Source organism: Pungitius pungitius, chromosome 8 (assembly GCF_949316345.1).
Source record: "Pungitius pungitius chromosome 8, fPunPun2.1, whole genome shotgun sequence".
In the NCBI taxonomy this organism is placed as follows: Eukaryota; Metazoa; Chordata; class Actinopteri; order Perciformes; family Gasterosteidae; genus Pungitius; species Pungitius pungitius.
Window position 1 is genome coordinate 14528608 of NC_084907.1, and position 16342 is coordinate 14544949.

The window sequence follows — 16342 nt, forward strand, 5'->3', positions numbered from 1 at the left end:
TGCCTTTTGATTAAGATTAACATTCTGCTCTGTGCCCCTCTTATCTCAAACATGTGAAATCATCCGAAAAGAAGGAAGAGCATCAGAGTTCTGACTGAAGATGTTTACTTTGCCAAAACCCATCATGGAGGCATTTGCACTTTTAAATACTAAAAGCCGCAACAAAACAGAAAGCAACAATTACTATATCTTTATGATTAAATAAAGGCTAATTAATGTGTGTGGGCATCCACATACACATGTATTCACATATAGTACAATAACCAATGTTGTGGAGGATTCAGTGCTTTTTAGCTCACATGGATCGTCATGTCAGCAGAGTTTTGTAAAGCTTAAATTGATGGCCAACAGAGCATTTTTTTTGTTGCTCTAATCTGTCATCAGTGGATTGACCTTTTGGGGTAATGTTGGTCCACTTGTTGGTTGTGACGTGAATGTATTCTTATCCATCTTTGCGTGCATGGGCCTGTCCATTTTACTAATATGTTTCAGTCAAAATCCTTTCTTCCTGTTTGGTTTTCTTCTTCACGGATTTTGGCCTTGTTTTGGTTTATGCATAAATGTCCTCAAACCACACTGCAGCCTGCCACGAGCCGGAACAGCTGTGCTCTGAAGATCATCGACTGGCGAACGGCTTAATCTTGGCTTTGAGATTAAATCGGTCTGCCTCCATATCCACCCTGCCAGCTCAGTTCGCTGTGTGTGGGACATTTCCACGTGTTGTTTTTTTCCCAGCAGAGGAAATGCTCTCGGTACCTGTGGGGACAAAAGAGAGCAGAAAACTGCCCATTTTATCAGAGAGCTTGTTTAGCGGTTTAAAAAACCCTGTATTGTGGATCATCGTTGTTGATCCGCAAGTGCAAGTAAGTGTGATTGTCTGGTGCTGCTTTCATTGAGTTTGAGTGAAAGTGTGTCAAGTCACTCTCTCAGTAAGTATTTTGAAATTCCCTGCAACCCTGCGATTCTTAATATACTCTTAATTTGGCATTTTAAAACCTTTGTTTGTGGCCAGCTAAAGATGGACAGTCAAGTGTATCACATGTCAAAAAAAATATCATCATCATCCATCCATACATCCATTGTAGTCTGTCCATCCCGGGAGAGGGATCCCTTCTCTGACTTTCTCCCTAACATTTTGCATTACATTACATTTCTTCCCTTTATTTCCCAGGGTTTTTCATTTTTGGGGGAGTTTTTCCTGTGCCGATGGGAGCGTTTCAGGGACAGAGGATGTGTACAGGCTGTAAAGCCCTTTGCGACACATTTATAATTTGCGATTTTGGCCTATACAAAATTAAATGAATTGACTCCCTACATACTGTATATCTCGTCCAACCCTCATGTTGGAAACCAACCATTACACCATACATGCATTTGGTGTCTGCTCATTTGTAGCTGTTTGTCTGTTAGTGGGCCGTTGCCTGTGACAGTAAGTCTTTCTCATACAATGACAGCAGCCACCGTGCTAACACTGAGCTGAGAAGCTGATGAGGGAAGTGTGAGGGGAGAGAGGACAGGGGGCAGAGGGAGGGGAGAGGAGTGAGAGGAGGCGGGGCTTGGAAGCAGATGCTGGCACAGCAGTGCAGCATGTTTGCCACCACCCACTCCCTCATCAAAGCCCCTCCCATTCTGTCGCTCCCCTCACTTATTTCTGTTCCCTCTCATAATCTTTGTCCACTGTCTGACCACCCGGAAAGGCTGTGGAGGGGTTAGCTGTCTCTCAGGAGTTTTTCGATATTATTCTTCAAATCATGGGATAGAAGCGGAACTTGTCCCAGTGGTTTCTACTATTGGATTGGATTGGTTGGTCTATGACCGTGGAGCCCTCTGTGCACTTTACCTCCCATCTCTGCAGGCTTTTACCACAGGAATAGCGCATGTGTGCCTGTTTGTGTATCCGTCCAGCATGAGGTCTGCTTCAAATATCCTTGAGTCTGGCAATAGGAGTGGATCATCATGAGAGGGGGTCACCATCAGCGAGGCTGTGGCTGTCAGCACCTGTTCAGAAAACTCCTCAGTAAATGTGGCTGCTGTTCTGTTCGGGTCAGAGGTACGTAGATGCGCTTTAGGTGTTCTTTTATTCCAGCTGTTCTCTGCCCGGGAGAGTACGCTCTTACTAATGCTTTATTGCTTCGAGACAATGTTTAGAATGTGTGGAGATGCCCTCGGTTGTTATGTATGTTATTTATAATATATCAAAGCCAATGGTTGTTTTCAAGTCAAAGCTAATTTTAAAGAACCTTTCTAATAGCTGTTTTTGATAAATCATCGTTAATGTTTTCCATTCATTAATCTCCGAGCCTCTTTGTGCTTGATAGGCCAGCAGCATGTAAAAAGCTTTCAAATAAAAAAGCGCCACGTCAATCTGATTTATCATTATAATTATTAATAATACAAAATAGTCAGAAAGAGTAATAATGGTGTTGTTTACAAAATCATATGCTTCTTGATGTGTGTCCTTCATGTTTACATACATAAAAAAAACCACATTATTACATACTCTGACATCCTACTTACTACGTTCTCGCAGGACTAATTGTCTTTCATTCTTTTGTGAATTCCGATTAGCTCCCACAGAGTGGTTGATGGTATTCAAGGGCTCCCGGGTTTATATTAACAACACAATGGGTGTCCTGTTATTGTCTCCCGCCAAGAGAGTCACGCAATAGCTTGTGTCCGTGAGGAAGTGTGCGACTTTGTGTGTGTGTGTGTACGGCTAATGTTCTGCATTCTGCCGCAGCAAGCTGCAGCCATTTTTGGGTGGCTGCATGCTCAAAGACCTGGTTGTTATGGTTGTAGTGACTAAAACTCTTTTTCTGCTATCGACTGCCTGCTGCCTCTTTGTGCCTCTTAAATGGTCCCCAGCCGGAAAGGGCAACTAGAGATAACACAGTTGAGTGCATCTCCGACCTCGAGCCACTACTCTGAGGTCAGAGGCAGAGTGGAGGAGAACCCTGGACGTGTGTTTATGGAGAAAACAGTTCATTTTATTGTTAAGCAACCAATAGGTGACCGAACTAAACACACACAGACGACTGCATCAACGGTCCTCAACTGCTGCTTGGCTGCCACATATATGCTCCTCCGAGCCCAAGCAAACGTTTCTTTTCATTTTAAATGTCCACGAGAAGAAGCCGAGACGCACGCCTGTAGAGAAAAGGTGCAGAAATCTGCTAAGATTACAATGGGAGCGTATTTGTTGTGTGAGATGTGCGTGTCAAACAAAACCATGTGGTGGTCATCACAAACTAACCTGATGGATATCACACCTTAGTGCACGTTTCAAGTGTACAATTGTAGTTGTTTATACTTCTACATTGTGTTATATATATATATATACATCACTTGAACCAAAACATAAAATAATTGCCGGGGGCAGAAACGCATGGAAAGGCATCAAACGTTTCCTTTTAAATCTATTGCAGATTGATTGAGTTAATTGAACCAAAATTGTTTATCCTGTAATGTAATAATTTATGCTAATCCCTGATCGAAGAAAGATGTTTCTGCTAGTACCTGTTCAAAGTTTTAAACTAGGCTTAAATTCATAATAACACATGCACAATTAATGTCAGGTGTGTTCACACAACTTATGTGTTTGACAGAAGAAAAGATACAAGCAAATCTACAAAATATTAAGAATAACAGACTAATATCCAGGACTTAAGAGTCTTAAAACTTTCAAATACGCTTAGCTTAGTAAGCCTTAGCTTGGCTGCAGAAATGCAACTGCATTTTCTAATTGGTGGTAGAGATAAAACCTAAATTATTTCATGAGCCAACTAATCTGAGGCTGTAGGGAAACTGTTAAGCATCACAGGCTTCCCTTTTTGAATAATTAATTAATAATATTGTAATTTGACTAGACGTACTTTTGGAGCTCTATATGTGCAAACTATACTAGAATCTTGATGATAATATTAATTTCCATTGGCGTAAAATGTTGCTATCATTTTCAAATCAGATGCTTTATTCTTGACTACCTGTAAAACCAGTGCGTCCTCACAAAAGACTCTGGTTCAGAGCAGCAGCAGCCGGTACCCACACTCACTTTGGAACGTGCACATGCACCGACACACAGAAAGGTGCCGTTCCTGCCCGACGCTTAAATCCTCTGATGTTCCAGTTGCTCTGGGAGTGATTACAGAACAGCTCTTCTCTGAGCTCTTTCTTTGGACTACACATCACTACTATGATGTGGTGTCAGTATTGCGGTTATACAAAGTGTTTTCTTCCAGTCGACTCTAAACATATCCTGTTCATTTGTGGATGAGTTAGCTTTGTGTTTAGCAGTTATAATCACTCTCCGCGTGTGATTGCAGGAACACTTTTTCCGGGGAGCGTGTTGTTCTTTTGTCGTTAGCAGCTCCCTTTTCTGTTCTTGTGTCTTTCTAATACCTCAATTCATTCTCCAATCTCGCTGTTCCATGCTTTTTGACTCAATGTCCAACCGCTATAAAGTCAGAGAAAGGACTCCAGATAAAGTATGTTTGGGGGATATGTACTTAAAAGTCTTGCCAAAAAATCTCAGCACACACATCACTGAGGTTCAGAAGCTGCCAGGACTAACTCTCCATTAGTGCACCAGTGAGGTCATCACTGCCAGTGTGCTAAGAAGTCAACATGATGACTAACAAGCACACAAGTGTCTAGTGTTGTGCTTGATTTAGGAGTGTGTCTGGTTGTTAGCTAGAGGGAAACCTAAGCATTGACATCAGCACAAATGTTTAATTATCAATAAGAAAACGACAACTGTGAAATTTTTAATTTTTAAATTTATAAATCAAACTTAATGCTTCATCCACCCTCTTCTAAATGTGTTAGTACACCAACGATAGATCATGTGATTACTTATATTTAAAAGGGGATTTTGTGGTGATGAACTGTTAGATAAATATGACCCAAATACTGAGCCTGCTCTGCAGAGCTTTTTCACGTCTTTCAGCTTATTGTTTGGATTTGGAGATAATTTCTAGGCTGCAGGAGCTGTTATCAGTGAACATATTTGACATAATGACAGTACACCTACTCATTAATATACTACCCTAAACCAAATCTATGACCCTAACCAGACCTCTCGTGAGGGTGGATAGAGTAGACTAGAGGGATTTTTTTTGGTGCTGACAACAAAGTGCAGGTGATCAGCAGCCTGCCGCACTTTGGGAAAAAGAAGGCATGAGGAGTAGATGTACCCTCAAGTGCCTGGTGTATCTCAGTTTGACGGTACCTACTGAACCCTTTGGTGATGCAGCTGTGGAGGCCGGTGCATAGCGGGAAGCAGTATTGGTTAGCAGCAAAAAAATGTAAATAACGTTAAATACCAATGACTGTCTAGTAACAGCAGTAACCACTGTAGTAACGACTGCGTGTTGAAAATCCTTTCTGGGGTTTAGGAATGAAACCACTCATTAGTTTAATGTGTAGCAAAGATGAGTCGTAATGTGTGTGTGGTTGTGTGTGCGTGTGTGTGAATGTCTGGCTTTTTAATTATTTTAGTCTATCACTCTGCTGAATTAATGTGCATCAGCGCTGTTTGGGTGTGTGCTGTCTAACGAAAGAAGCTGACTTGTAGTTTTCAGCGATGAAAGCGCTGCGGGCTGAGAAGTATTTTCCTTGGCAGTATTCCAACAGGATGTGAAGCAGTCTTAACCCCAGAAATGACTGGGCTTGAATGCAGTGATGATCATTTCCTACGTGAGAATGTACGGAATATAAAGCACCGACATTAGTTGTATCCCACATGCATAGAAATGAAGGCCTGACAGGTGACATGTTTAAAGCTTTAGCCATGTTTCAACTTGATGAGGTGTCACCGCCCCAGTAATTCCTGCTCTTGCAGATGATGACCATTTATGGGGTTATAATGGGGAAGATGTAACTCTCCCAACCGTCTGCTTTAACAGATACTGAGACATTATTTGAAATAGGAAGCAGCACAATTACAGTACATGTTCTTGCTCTCATCCCATACCTTAATTATTAATATACCGTATGGGAGAAGCAACATCTTCTCTTTAAACACATTAAGTGCAACAGACAGGATTACTGTCGAAAAACGGACCCATGTTTTATTGTTAATCCATCCATCTGTATGCAGTAGATCATTTGTGTGGTACACAAAAAACATCACTAAAGATGTTACACAAAACCCAACGTGGTCACAGAAAATTCAAGTCAGCTTTTTGCTACCTTCATGGACAGTTTGCACAAATTCTGCAGGATGCGTTCACAGCATGGATGCTAGCAGGCTGACTGGAGTCCGGATGATGGTCCAGCTGTTGCTCTGTGGGAAAATGACACGTTACATAAGTGTCATAAGCAAACATGACAAGCCGAGTTGCTCAGCTCAGAGGTGATTTGGACGTCACATTGACCATTATGCAGCATTAAGGGGCCAGTTCATAGAAAACGCTGGTGTGTTTGTATAAAAGCCTGCAGAAAGGTCCACTTTTTGTGTCCCTTCAACAGATGGTAAGGTGGTTAATTTCGATAGATATAAAACAACGGGACCAGATGTCTCTCTTTGTTTAGAATGATAACACACATTATGTGTTTGTTTAAATATCTGGACATTTGCACCAACTAGTTTTATTAACTTAATTCTGTCATGTTCTTGAGTCACAGATTTATGGTGCCAGACAGTAATTGTTATTTTTAACTGCAGGGAGATTGTTGGGCTCCCCATTCATTGTTGTGTGCTGTTTAGTAGACCAGATTGAGTTGAGTTGTCTTTCATTAAAAGATGGTACTAGATGCTACGCTGTAATTATCTAATTATTCAGCAAGCGATGAGGTTGAACAATACTTTGCTTTATGACTGAATGTCTTTAAAAAATGGCATTCCCATCATTCTCAGCAAGTCCCTATTGTTTGAAGCTAAATATAAACTGTTAGCATTCTAACATGCTAGACAAACCGTTTGCATGGCTGCCGACTTTAAACTGAGTAATGTCTGTGCTACTTATTTTCTTCTCTCTTTCTCCTTATCTCTATCAATATTTGTCTTTTTAAAATTGCCTCAATACGTTTTTCTTTCTTCTACTTTCCTCATTAGTTTGATTATTGTTGCTCCAACTTACTTTGAGTACATCAATTATTAAAATAAGGAAACCATCCCAATACAAACCTTTTTTGAGGAACCACTACACACACACACACACACACACACACACACACATACACACACGCACACATGAACACATACACACACACACACACGCACACACACATGAACACACACACGCACACACATGCACACATGCACACACACATGAACACAGACACACACACACACACATGCACACAGACACACACACACACATGAACACACACACACACACACACACACACACACACACGCACACATGCACACAGACACACACACACACGCACACACATGCACACATGCACACACACATGAACACAGACACACACACACACACGCACCCACACATGAACACACACACACACACGCACACATGCACACAGACACACACACAGACACACACACACACATGAACACACACATGAACACACACACATGCACACACACATGCACACAGACACACACACAGACACACACACACACTAACCCTCCTCCTGTCCCTCTCTATCATCCCATCACACAGATGGGTCTGTGTTGTTCACTGCATGAAGTACCATGTATTAGTTTGATTACGGGCTTTTTTAAATTCAATCTACTTTACTGGTCTGCATTGTTAGTCTGAGGCAAGCGACTTTTGTCTGACATCATGTTACATAAATATAGACTGCATGTATTTCAATAAAATCCTTACAAAAGATTGTCATCAATGATGTGAACTTATTATGCAGTGTGTGCTGAACGATGTGACATTGAAGTAGAACTGAAATGAGAAAAGCTCATTTTTTTTACATTTTACTGCCAATGTGGCGCCTTGTTTAATGGCAGTATCAGGAAGTTTTGGCAAATGGATGACCCAGATTTCCACTGCTTCTTGAAAGCTTGTTATTATGATTGCAGCTTACATAAATGTGCTGACAGGAAATAGTGGCTTCCGGCAAGAGTCCAGATTGACAAAATGAGCCCCCTAAAAGATTCCGATTTGCTGCGATTAGCAGAGCAGTTTGAAATGTAAATGCTAAAGTCGTTAATTAAACAGAGGGGTAGACCATCTTGTACCAGTTTCCATAGTAGAGAGACAAACAATCCGGTCCAGTCTGAGTTGTGCACGCGGGAAGTTCAGTGCACATGAGACGCGATCAGTTATAAGCGATTCAGGACATCACTTTCTCTCTCAATAATCAAAATGCACAAAGACCAATGTCCTGTTATCTGGGTGTCAGTTAATATACAGGACATGAGGTGTGTGTATCACTGGAAACATGTTCAGTTATGCTTTACCGCCTCTTCACTTCCGCATTGTCTCTCAAACAGCTTAGAAAAAGCACTGAAAATGCTTTTAGCAGGACAGTATCAGAGCTTCAGTTCATGTCTCAGAATTTATTGGTTTCATTTTTTTTCAAAATGTCTGACAAATGGACAGAGTCAAGCAGCCTTATGTAATCTCCACTTAAACGTATGAGTCCTTCCTCGTGAGACCAGACGTGTTTATAACCATTTTGGACTGGCGGGTACAGTAGCTACAGCTACTAAAGTTACAGTTAGGGCTTAACGCAGGAAATTGACCAGCATTTTTTTTGCAGAAATCTGTCTACAAGATTTGACCTGAAAGGATGTACCCCACAATTAGCTTCTTTCTTTTTTTCTTTTTTTTTTCCTTGTCTCTGCAGCAGAGTCGTACTCTGTGGCAGGCAGTACCGGCAGCATCACCCCATCATCAGTGGGCCATGTGCCCCACCAGGCCTCAGGCGGCTCCAGCCCTGGCTCGCACTCCTCGGCTGGAGGACCACGGCACCCTGTCAGCACTCTGAAGAAATGGCTTACCAATCCCGTCCGCAAGCTGGGCGCTGACGCCAAAGGAGGGGGGGGAAGAATCGAGAAGCAGATGTGCAGTTTAGAGAGGAGGCAGCCGCCATTGCTACTCTCCCAATGTGAAACACAGCGGAAGCCTCTGGAACCGCACGACAACAACACCATCCTCCTGTCGGGAGATACGGTGAGACTTGAGACGAAGGTCTGCGTTCATGCCTCCTGAGGAAATACATTTTTATTTTAGTTGTAATGATTGTTGTGTTTGTATTGTACAGGTGTGGACAGACGGTGTGTCGAGTCCTACAGCTCCTCCAACAGAGACGCCCTGTCAGAGACACTTATCTGACCTCCTGCAAGACACAGACACTCAGACTTCAGTAACGTCTCTATTCTTCTCTATTCTAGTCCATTCTGTTCTATTCAAAGGCCTCAGCAGATAAACTGCAGTAGCAGGTCAGCCAACTTATCAAGATGGAAATTCTATTTCACAAAAAAATTTACATTAGAAAAACACTGAATCATATAACCAAAGAAAAAAGACACGGTCGATTTACATTAAAAAAAAAATCTATTTGGATTTAATTCAGTTGGGCTCTCATCACTAAATTCTTCTCTTCTTGTAATTCTTTCAGTAGAGTCTCTCTGATCAACCAGCCCTTAGGTAATGCAGGTCTCACGAGTTATCAATGTATAAATTAATCAAACTGACTTAAATGTTGGTACAACTCAAGCACACATTTTGGCATTTTACGACATATTTTCCCAAACACGAACATAGACAGGCATAACCCTATTTTCCTGGTAACTCTCCACTAGCGGATACTCTTTGTGAGGCCCTGTGGAGTGGAACCAATCCTCCGGGCTTTTCTGGCCGGCATCTGGAAGTAATCAACTAGCAAAGCAGTCCGAAACAGTCTGAAACAGTCTGAAAGTGGTCAGGGTTTGGGGGTCCGGAGTCTCCCTTCACAACACCCGAGCAGGCCCAGCTAATCGGCCAAGGGTCAATCCAAGGTCGCCTCCTCCCCCACCAAGGCATCAACCTGTAGTTCCTTCCTTTCTTGGCCAGCCAAGGGTCCAGTTCCTGTAGCATTGGTTGATAAATTACTTGGAACATTTTAATTTCAGAGACACCTGCAACTTTCTGTTTACTTTGGCTCCTTAATCTTTTAACGTATTTGTCTCCAGGTCGGGGCTTGTTGTCATGTTTTAAGATTAATCATTGGGAAAATATGTTCATTTGCTTTCTTGCATGGTAAGATGAGGAGATTGACCACTCTCACATCTGCATGGTATACATAACCTAAAAAGGCCAGTTAGTTCTTTTCAGAAATAAGTAACTGCTAGCCAGGCTCTGTCCGAATTAAAGCAGCCCAGACAATTGATTCTAAAACAAAACTAAAAGGACGAATTATTGCTTTGGAGCTTCATGTAGTCTCAGGTACAGTAAAAGGACCAATACAAAAATCTAATGCTTTATAAGGTCAAAGGGGAAGGGCCATTAGTTTAATTATTACACATTATCACAGGTCCTGCTCCTCTGTCTGTCTCGTTCACTGAACGCTGCATTGTCTTCTTTGTCTGTTACAGAGTCAGAGATCCAGCATCAACCCTTTCCAAGGTAAAGACGTCGGCTCTGTGAGTGACGACTCAGGGAGCCAGTGGTCCGGCACAGTGGACAGCGAAGAGGAGAGAAACATTGCCCTTGAGAAGAGCATGCAAGTGTTGACTTCTGCTTTAAATAAGTCATTCGTTTATATTTTGGGAAACACGCTCATTTCCTTTCTTGCAGAGGGCTAGACCAAAAGACGTATGCCATGTCATGTCCGTTTAATAAATATGAGGCTAAACCGGTAGACGGTTGGCTTAGCTTAGCATTAAGACTAGAAACAGAGGGAAACAGCATCGCTTGTACAAAAGGTAAAGTCTGTCTTCCATTATCTCTGAACACGGTAAACCCTGCTTTTCACTGTGATGTTGTCATGCATCCTGCAGGGACTTCACACCAAATGATCACACTTAGACGGACGGAATATGATATAGAAATACTTAGTGATCTTAAGATGTGCTGCAAGGCAGTCCAGCTGATTCCCTCTCTTTGCAGTCCTGATACCAAGCTAAGTGAGCTGTATCCCATTCAGACCCGAGAGTGGGATCAACCTCCTCATCTAACAAAAAAATGATTAACCCTATTTCCAAAAATGTTGAACATCCATTACCGTGTTGTACATTTCTTGTTTTTATTTTGTCAAAAATGTAAAATTTCCATTTCTCTGTTCTTTATTTGCTCTTTAAAACCCGTCCGTCAGATATGTGCTGACAGAGCTGATAGAGACGGAAAGGTTGTATGTGGACGATCTTGGACTCATAGTGCAGGTGGGTCTCTCTTTCAGCTTTTAAACAACCTTCTCATGAAATTCCTACATTTCAACATCAGTAATATGCTGTAACATTTACGTCTCAAAGCGACGATTTCTCCACTCGCAAACCTCTGATTTAATCTGTGAGGTGTGTGTCTGTGTGTGTGTGTGTGTGTGTGTCTGTGTGTGTGTGTGTGTGTGTGTAGGGGTATATGAGCACTATGGTCAATCAAGGAGTTCCAGAGGACCTGAAAGGGAAGGACAGGATTGTGTTCGGAAACATCCAGCAGATCTATGACTGGCATAAGAAGTGAGTCAGAGACTTCACTTCTACTCCCCCTTCTCAGTTGCTCTGAATTTGAACAATTTCTTACCGTTAATACTTTGGTTTGTTGTGTCATCCGCTTGTGTCATGGCCCCCGTGGCTGTTTTATTCTGTACGTGTGGGTTTGACTGGATGATGTTCCTTCCCGACCTTCTCTGCTTCGTGTCACACAGATATTTCCTGGGGGAGTTGGAGAAATGTGTGGCTGATCCAGACAGCCTGGCCCAGCTCTTCATCAAGCATGTGAGTCTTCAGATCAGAGAGTTACAATTTGGATGAAGGTTGCAGCCACTGATCACAGCTCTGACTGTGTTTGAAGCCTTGGGCCCCCACCATCCAGATGTGTTTTCATGTTGCAGATTGGTGAGTCTGCAGGTGCAGCTGCAGAATGAACCGTCTTGTTACCATCAGCTCTCATAAGCCTAAAAGAAGTTTAGAAGAGGCGTAAATAATCTGGAATTACAGACCTCAGAGCTCTATAAAAATATTTACGCAACCCTTGAAGTGGTTGTAACACTTAACTTTGAACAAGTTAATACAAGGAATCTTGAACTGGTTATGACACAATCTCTGCTTGACCCACTTAAGCAAACAAGACCATAAGTGAGAGGTTCTTGTTCTCTTTCAACATAGTTATTCTTAGTACTTCAATTTCCCTCAACATTAGGCACAATGATCCGCATTCTTCCTCTCCATTCGTCACGCTGCACCTCACACAGATTATTGGGAATATTTGCCACGTAACCTCTCTTACTCTCTCTGGGTCTCTCTCTCTCTCTCTCTCTCTCTCTCTCTGTCTCTCTCTCTCTCTCTCTCTCTCTCTCTCTGTCTCTCTCTCTCTCTGCATTTCCAGGAACGGCGTCTTCACATGTATGTGGTTTACTGTCAGAACAAACCCAAATCAGAACACGTTGTCTCTGAGTTCATTGACACATACTTTGAGGTGAGTCAACTTTGTTTTTTTACCACAGCCAATACTAGTGGAGCTTTTTTCAAAAGTTTCAAAGTCTTTATACTCAGAGCTCTCTCTTGTCTGTCTATGTCACCTGTCAGTATCTCAGGCAGCTGTTGGGCCACAGGTTGCAGCTCAATGATCTGCTCATCAAACCTGTTCAGAGGATCATGAAGTATCAGCTACTGCTGAAGGTTTGCATTTGAGAGTGACTGCGTATCTGCATGCATGGCACGTTTTTCACAACATTCAAGAAAACAAATGTTTTCATACAAGTCTTACCAGGGAATTACATTATTAATCATGACACCCCTGTAATAAAGTCCCTTTGCATAACCGGCCACAAACATGGGGCTGCGTTTCAACTGGTATTGTTGTTGTAGTTGTTTTCTTGAAAATCACTAAAACTGTAAATAAACCTCTCTCTGACTTCCAGGACTTTCTGAAGTACTACAGCAAAGCAGGAAAGGATGTTGAGGAGTTGCAGGTATGAATACATACAGTGAGCAGCTAGTTTATCAGGTTCACCTAAAGCCAATGCAATCCAGATCAATACAACCCCTGCAGAAAACCTACCTTGTTAAAGGCCATGATGTTCAGATGTTGCTGAAATGTTGAAGTAACAACAAAAAAAGGGAACATTACAACCTGTAATGCAATATTTGTACTCAGTACTATTCTGAATCTGTACATCGCAAAATTATGTTTTCACTTACTGATTCTTCCAAGTTGCATTTCTGTCATCAGAGGGCAGTGGAGGTGATGTGCTTCGTGCCAAAACGCTGTAACGATATGATGAATGTAGGCCGGCTCCAAGGTTTTGAGGTGAGATAACGATTATTTCCTGTCTATCCTGAGACAAAACCCTTTTGCAGTGTGACTTTCAGTCTAACAATGTTTGTGACAAACACACACTGTTTCAGGGTAAAATCACGGCTCAGGGGAAGCTGCTGCAGCAGGATACCTTTTGTGTCAGCGAACAGGAAACCGGCTTCCCATCCAGAGCGAAGGAGAGAAGGGTCTTCCTGTTTGAGCAGCTGGTCATCTTCAGCGAGCCAATCGATAAGAAAAAGGGCTTCTCTTTGCCTGGGTACACTTTCAAAAACAGCATAAAAGTAAGAGTGCCACTGTATCTTTGAAAATCTCTCTGCGTTAGTGTGTTTTTCGTTATGTTTACAACGGATGCCGTGTGCTTCAGGTCAGCTGTTTGGGTGTGGAGGAGCAACCTGAGCAAAATCCATTCTCCCTGGTCCTGACCTCCCGCGGGACTGATGGCAGTGTGGCGCGCTTCATCATGCAGGCATCATCGCCGGAAATACAGCAAGCTTGGCTCGATGACGTGGGCCAGATCTTAGAGAACCAGCGCAACTTCCTAAATGGTTACAGAGCTCAGTCTTTCTTCAATAAATCTACCCATTCAACAGCTTTAGCTGCTTTTGGGTAATTTGCCGTTTCTTCCCGCCCACTGCAGCCCTTCAGTCCCCAATAGAGTACCAACGGAGGGAAAGCAAGTCGAGCAGCCTGGGCAGGAACGCGAAGTCTCCAACTGCGCCAGCGTCTGGTCTGCGTCCTCACTCCTCTGCATCCATGGGCCGGCGGCCGCAGACCCGCCCGCTGTCTTACAACACCTCCCTGCCCTCTCTGCATCCCCCGCAGCACAGCCCGGCCTCCAGGGTGGTGAGTGTGTGCGCAGCGGCACTCTCCCAGAGCGTATCTCTGATAGCGTCTTCATTTTGATTTGTGTCTCTCTCTGTCGCTCTCTTTCTGCAGCTCAGTTTGTGCACGGAGGGGAAACAGGCCCGCTGGGCCTCCAACGGCCTGCCGGCCTGCAGCCAGCGCAGCATGCAGGTACATTAACCTGTCTTCACACAGTGGTGAAAGGGTTTTTCAAATTCCTAAGTAGAAGTGGTAAAAGGAACCGTTTAAAAGGTTAGTTTACCCCGCTGGTATCAAGCCTTTTAGAGATATTTATGTTTGGTTCGTGTTGCTCATATTAATGACAATGAAAAAGTCACCAAAGCACACTTTAAACAGGTTTCAGATGACTTCTTCAGTCTCATTACATTACATCACATAGTATCTGGCCGGACAGCTTGTTGATCATTCAGAAAAAGTTCCTTCTCTGGGGGAAAGTTAGAGAATCAATTTTATTGCATTTGTAAACATAAATATAGAGGGCTGTTTCCAGCAGTTGAACTTGCTGCAGTGATGTACTTGTGTACTCCAGGTCGGTCTTACGTGACATTTCTCTTCGGTGTGGTTCCCCGGACACCCTTATCTTCGCACACTCCAAAAAGGGGTGGAAGTGAAATGCTTGTTTGTTGCCCTGATCATTGATGATGAGGGGAAATTACTCTCTCACGTTGCCTTTGTGAAATATCCTGTTGTTGTTTCTGTGTAGATTCACAAACCCGGTCAAACTAAACTTTAGCAGGTGTCAATTAGTCATCCGGTTAATGGAAAACACGCTGACCTGCTGTTTTATCTCAAACACTCAGACTTCCACTGAGAGGAGGATACGGTCGTCACATTTTAGACATTTGGCGTGATTTCACAAAGTGGTTTTGTGTTTCCATCGTGCTTTAGCCTCAGGAGTACAGACAGGTCTGCCATGCAGCTAAGACCTTTTTTTATGTTGCTTGTTATCTTCCAGATTTTTCCTGTTTACGATGTTTATGAAACTGTTTCCTAAACTGAAACTGTTTACAGGGTATAGTTGTATAATGGTTCCATTAGGATGATATGACTACCTCCATAAACTACCATTTCGACCTCGTTATTTTGTCATCTGGTGGTTTTAGCAATTACAAACACCTTTATCTGCCTGTAGCCGTTGTTCTTCAAATTGATTTTGTTAGTAGCTTAAGTAATATCGAGCATTTTTCTAATATATAAGATGACTAAAAGGACAGAAAGATAAATGTTCTCCTCATAGATGCTTTGTGCAATTACTATTAACTCAAACAAGTTAAATGCAAAAATAAAGTGATTAAAAAAAGGAAAATCTCTTTGTAACACTGGTAATGTAAAGTAAGAATGTTTTTTCAACTTTACAAATAGCACATTTAAACCAAACAAGTATATCATAAGATGGGTTAATGAAAGTCGCTTTGGATTAAAGCGTCAGCTAAATGACATTTAATGTAATTTAATTGAGTCATTTTTTCCCTCTCAGGGTGGGACCGCCAGTTTCCAGGCGATCGCATTAGACAAGACTTCCCATCAACCAAACAATCTTGATGAGCTGAAGGAGAGTGAGCAGTAACAACCTTTCTGATGCAGGACCGAGTCAGAGTGCTCCGTCAGCCATATCCCTCCATAATACCTTCAAATACCAAAATGCATTAGGTAAACCCAGATTTAATATTTGTGATCCTGTTTGTTTGATTGTGTCTATTAACTCTCAACATTTTCATGTCTGCAGCTGTTGACATGAGGTGAAAAGTATGCTGAATTTCCTATTGTATATGTATATATTTCTTACTTTTTTCATTGAAAATACATTAATGGATATTTTTGTAATGCTTCATATTTTCATAAGGAATCGCTTCCATTTCCTTCCCCCCGAGGACTCTGATCTCAAATCCCTTTACGCCGTCATGCTGCAGATTCCTGTTTCCCTGTAGGCTCTGAATCCACAAAAGTTTGAGCGCAGATTAACAAATGGCTGTGTTTTCCCTTTGGTGGGCTCTTTTAACCCCGTCATTGTTATGCTGTTACAATGAACTCACATCCTAATGAAGCAGAGCGAGGATAAAACAGAGGTGTTCTGTGACTGTCCTCTCGAATGTAAA

The 16342-nt window shown here is 42.3% G+C and overlaps 1 protein-coding gene across 4 annotated transcripts; it reads left to right on the forward strand.

Moving 5' to 3' along the window:
- Positions 1-1668: 1668 nt before the first annotated feature.
- arhgef25b (Rho guanine nucleotide exchange factor (GEF) 25b) lies at positions 1669-16119 on the forward strand. Of its 4 annotated transcripts, none has more exons than XR_009956845.1 (16): positions 1669-2050; positions 8773-9098; positions 9190-9291; positions 10502-10629; positions 11221-11287; positions 11478-11581; positions 11770-11839; positions 12450-12539; positions 12650-12742; positions 12985-13035; positions 13296-13373; positions 13472-13663; positions 13747-13927; positions 14020-14225; positions 14319-14477; positions 15724-15805. XR_009956845.1 is itself a non-coding variant. In XM_037490642.2 (16 exons), the coding sequence occupies exons 1-16, from the start codon at positions 1957-1959 to the stop codon at positions 15811-15813; spliced, it is 1950 nt and encodes a 649-aa protein (XP_037346539.2). In that variant the 5' UTR covers positions 1669-1956; the 3' UTR covers positions 15814-16119. The 4 variants fall into 4 exon arrangements, 3 of the variants coding, with proteins under 3 accessions (XP_037346539.2, XP_062420106.1, XP_062420107.1); XM_037490642.2 differs by having other exon boundaries at positions 14319-14396; positions 15724-16119; XM_062564122.1 differs by having other exon boundaries at positions 14324-14477; positions 15724-16119.
- Positions 16120-16342: the final 223 nt, after the last annotated feature.